The 3,819-nt window shown below is 35.7% G+C and overlaps 1 protein-coding gene across 1 annotated transcript; it reads left to right on the top strand.

Annotated features, from left to right (window-relative positions):
• The first annotated feature begins 1,496 nt into the window (after positions 1-1,496).
• Positions 1,497-2,361, top strand: LOC123011670. The gene is made up of 5 exons (XM_044409246.1): positions 1,497-1,511; positions 1,574-1,645; positions 1,704-1,828; positions 1,890-2,099; positions 2,179-2,361. The coding sequence occupies exons 3-5, from the start codon at positions 1,763-1,765 to the stop codon at positions 2,359-2,361; spliced, it is 459 nt and encodes a 152-aa protein (XP_044265181.1). The 5' UTR covers positions 1,497-1,511; positions 1,574-1,645; positions 1,704-1,762.
• The last annotated feature ends 1,458 nt before the right edge of the window (positions 2,362-3,819 follow it).

Genomic DNA, 3,819 nt, shown 5'->3' with positions numbered 1-3,819 from the left:
ACACACACACACACACACACACACACACACATTCTGGGTTAAATCAAAATAAAATCACAGAAAATAATATTTAATAGATTTATTTATTAAAAGTTTTAAATACATATAATTTCTACCTTATTACACAACTTTATAACCATACGGTAAAGTGTCAAAAGAACCATCGTCTAGACAGTAAACAACTCAGCACCGCCACGGCTGTGCTGATCCAATTCTTCCGCCCGCGTTCGTGTCCGCCGCTCCGTCCGCGCCCGTTTCCGCGTTGCGGGAATGGCAACAGTTGTATCAAACTAATGTCATCAATAATAGTAACCTTGAATTTCGTCAATGGTTTGTACCAACAATATTTGAGACTCATTATAGAATAAGGCGATTACCCCCCACGGTGGTTCATGGGGCTTGCGGTAGAGATACCATAAACAAATTTGCCAGACAGGCTTCAAGGGTTTATCGACCGCAAGGCTGTTTAATCCTCAATAAAGTTTTGCATACGTTAATCCCAAATATTATCTTAGTTACGACTATATGAATGATTTTGACGGRACAGAAGCGACATTGATAATTTTGGAAGATGTGATGAGAGAGGCTAACGGCAGCGTGGTTGATATTGTAAATCAAATAATATCATCTTTGCTTTGTAATAGATAAACGGTAGACACGAAATATTTGGTAACATAGTGTATAGAACCGAAATACAACATTATTTGAGGATTTTCATTCATAATGACCGGCGCCACTTGGGCCGCTCCAACTTTCAAATTTGTTAATGTTGTATAATAAAAGACGGATTTAGTGTATAGAATTGAAATACAACATTATTTGAAGATTCATAATGACCGACGTCACTTGGGCCGCTCCAACTTTCAAATTTGTTAATGTTGTATAATAAAAGACCGATTTACCTGACGCTTTGCTGTTTCGTCTAAACGTCTGAGATGCTTTAAAATCAGTGTAAAATCTTTATTAATTCAACTTTTAATTGCTGTYATACAACTTGATTAGTATAATAGATAAATTGTAAACAAAAAGGATATTGTTAACATTAAACATTGGAAATACAATTTGAAAATTTGTGTATCTGGTACTGTTGATTACTGTAAAAAATGAATAAATAAACAAATAACATTACTTTAATTATCGAGAAAGGTTTGCGCTATAATAGTAATAATAAATAAAAAATAAGTAAATAAATAAATAAAAATAATTTAAACTTAAAGTGGCGGGTGAAATTTTCGTTACGTATCCACCAAGTTTTCACAAGCCAAGCGAATTTGGGCCCAACCACTAATTACATTTTTTTTTATAATTATTGATTTAAATGTTTATTAGGACAAATGCACAATAATTTTTCCAAAGAAATCGTTTATGGAATGAAGAATTTAACTGGTAAGACGTCTATTAATACATACATTGTTAAAAGTTAAACAAATGATTGTTTATAGATGGAAATGTGAATAACAGGAGCGATGACGAGTCCTGGTAATACGAAGAATACGAAGACGGTCCTTTAGGTAATTAATTAATTACATGCTCTTGTTAAATATTTTTATATTATAAATTTACGTATTTGCAGATACAGTTGAAAATGTTGTAAATCAAATCGGCGCAGGTCAAGTTGATGATAATGAAAATTCTTCTTCTGATGGTAAGTAATAGCAACAATTTATTAAATATGTGTATACTTCAATATTTGCTTGTTACAGAATTCAWCTTCATTACTAAAAATGGTGAAAGTGAATCATTTATAAAAAAGTTTAATACAATGGCGAGGCGTATGAAGTTTTCCTTTAAAGATAATGCACCGGAGAATCCAATCMAATGGATACAAGTAAGTGGCACTTTATGGTTGTAAATAAGTTTATTAATGATATATATTTTTCTTTTAATAGAATGCAATTCAAGAACTGTTGACGTATATGTTTAGAGGATTTGCATGTGATGACTATGTCGGCTTAGTTCTTGAAAATGAAGAATTCCCCGAGCGACCTGTGTATATTTCTTTCCGAAAATTATCGCAATACAATGTCGCAATGGTGATGGAAACTATTGCAAATGTTCTTCAGAGCAATCGTGCTTTCATTGTGAATGATCGTTTGTCGGTACGGCTGGACAGGGTGGTTTTACCTGTCGGAAAATGATTTCGTACCGCAACTGATGGATTAACCGTAAGTTATAAAGAACTGTAACGAAGCGTTTGGGATTTTCCACTATACGTCATCGGCCTGCGCGTTCATGGGTATCCCCACCGAATTCGACCGTGTTTGTTTACCTCCGAAGCGGATAAAAGGCGAGCGCGACGTACAATCCGACACAATCATCCGTTCAGGGATTAAGGGTCAAGGACTTTTATCACTTAGGTGAACGCGAGGGGTTTTAGTGGGTATGGCCTTTTGGCGAGTCCCACATAATCAGTCTGGTTTGACCAGACTGGTATGCGTAAATGCATTTCCCCTCTCCAAAAAAAAAAACAAAAAAAAAACAATCCAACACTTACTTACCGCGCAATATTACCGGTAAGTTAGGCTCGAGGTCCGCCCCAGGTGTTGCTGCGAAATATCACCAGCACACCATCCGAAAAACGCTGGAAATACTACCGGCGTTCCCCGTTCCGAATATTCCGACGCTGCGAAATATTACCAGGTAATCCTTACCGTTCCGATCACGCGGCTGCTGCGAAATAATACCAGCAGGCCATCTCCGTCCGAAACCACGTGGACCGCTGCGAAATAGTACCGGCGGCCCCTCCGACAAATTGTAAATAGTTGTGTGTATTTAGGAATATTAAATAAGTTTTAGTTTGAGTTTGTGTACATATATTTTATTGTTAATTAAAATACATTTTTATTTAATCCTACTCTCTCTATTAAGTCCCCAAGTCCCCGACGAACCCTACAGTCGACCGAGTACCCGGAAAAGAAAGCATTGCAGAACATTGTCTTAGTAAAAATAGCATATATGTATGTTATTGAAAATAATAACAATAATTGTTTGGCATTAGCATTAGTAGTCGCGAGAGAGTATTGCAATAGTAATTTTAAAAGATCCGCTTTAGAAAAATTTGAAGTAAGAAACGTGAGAAATCTTTTAGAACAATTAAGTGCTGAGATATGTAGAGAGGCGGATGTCGATTTAGCAAATGGCGGTAATTACCACACATGTTGAGAAATTTCAGAAATATTTGGCAAATTATACAATTATTGTATACGAGATAGCATGGGTCGATCAGTGTACTATGTCTGTCCACAGGCTCAAGGAAGGCCAAGTTTAAGGGTAGTCTGTACTAAAATAAAATTCAGGTTTTGAGAAATGTGGGTTGCAGAATTTTCAGATTCCGAACCATCCCTAAATTTACTGGACAGCTGTCAATCATGGGAATTGCCTGCGTCCCTCTCAGCAGGGGATAGCCATAAATTTAAATACCTCAAATTTGTTTTGACCATTTTGACAGGGAGTAGCTTGAAATTCAACTAGCCCCAAAACACAATTTTTAATACAATCTAAAGCTGTTTATAAATTAGAGCTTTTTTGGTGAGCAACATACAAAATACATACTAAAAAGGCTCTTATGAAGGAAGATGTTACGCTGCTGCAGTAAGTTATAATAATACAGGGTTATTTATTAAAAAAATTATTGAAAACACATGTAACGGTAAAATTGGAGAATTTACAAAGTTATATTACAGAAAAAGAGAAAATAAGATTGTTACGAGAAATAAATCAAAAACACACAAGCACAGAGGTCGCCTTCAAAGCGAAGATTCAGATTATGGACCTGATTCTTCACATAAAGAAGATATTTCTGATCTGTCTCAAGATGCG

This window comes from Tribolium madens, unplaced genomic scaffold (assembly GCF_015345945.1).
Source record: "Tribolium madens isolate multiple individuals breed KSU strain unplaced genomic scaffold, Tmad_KSU_1.1 Scaffold_19;HRSCAF=116;Tcas5.2_LG9, whole genome shotgun sequence".
Lineage (NCBI taxonomy): Eukaryota > Metazoa > Arthropoda > Insecta > Coleoptera > Tenebrionidae > Tribolium > Tribolium madens.
The sequence above is the reverse complement of the archived record's forward strand: the minus strand, read 5'-3'. Positions and strand labels throughout refer to the sequence as shown.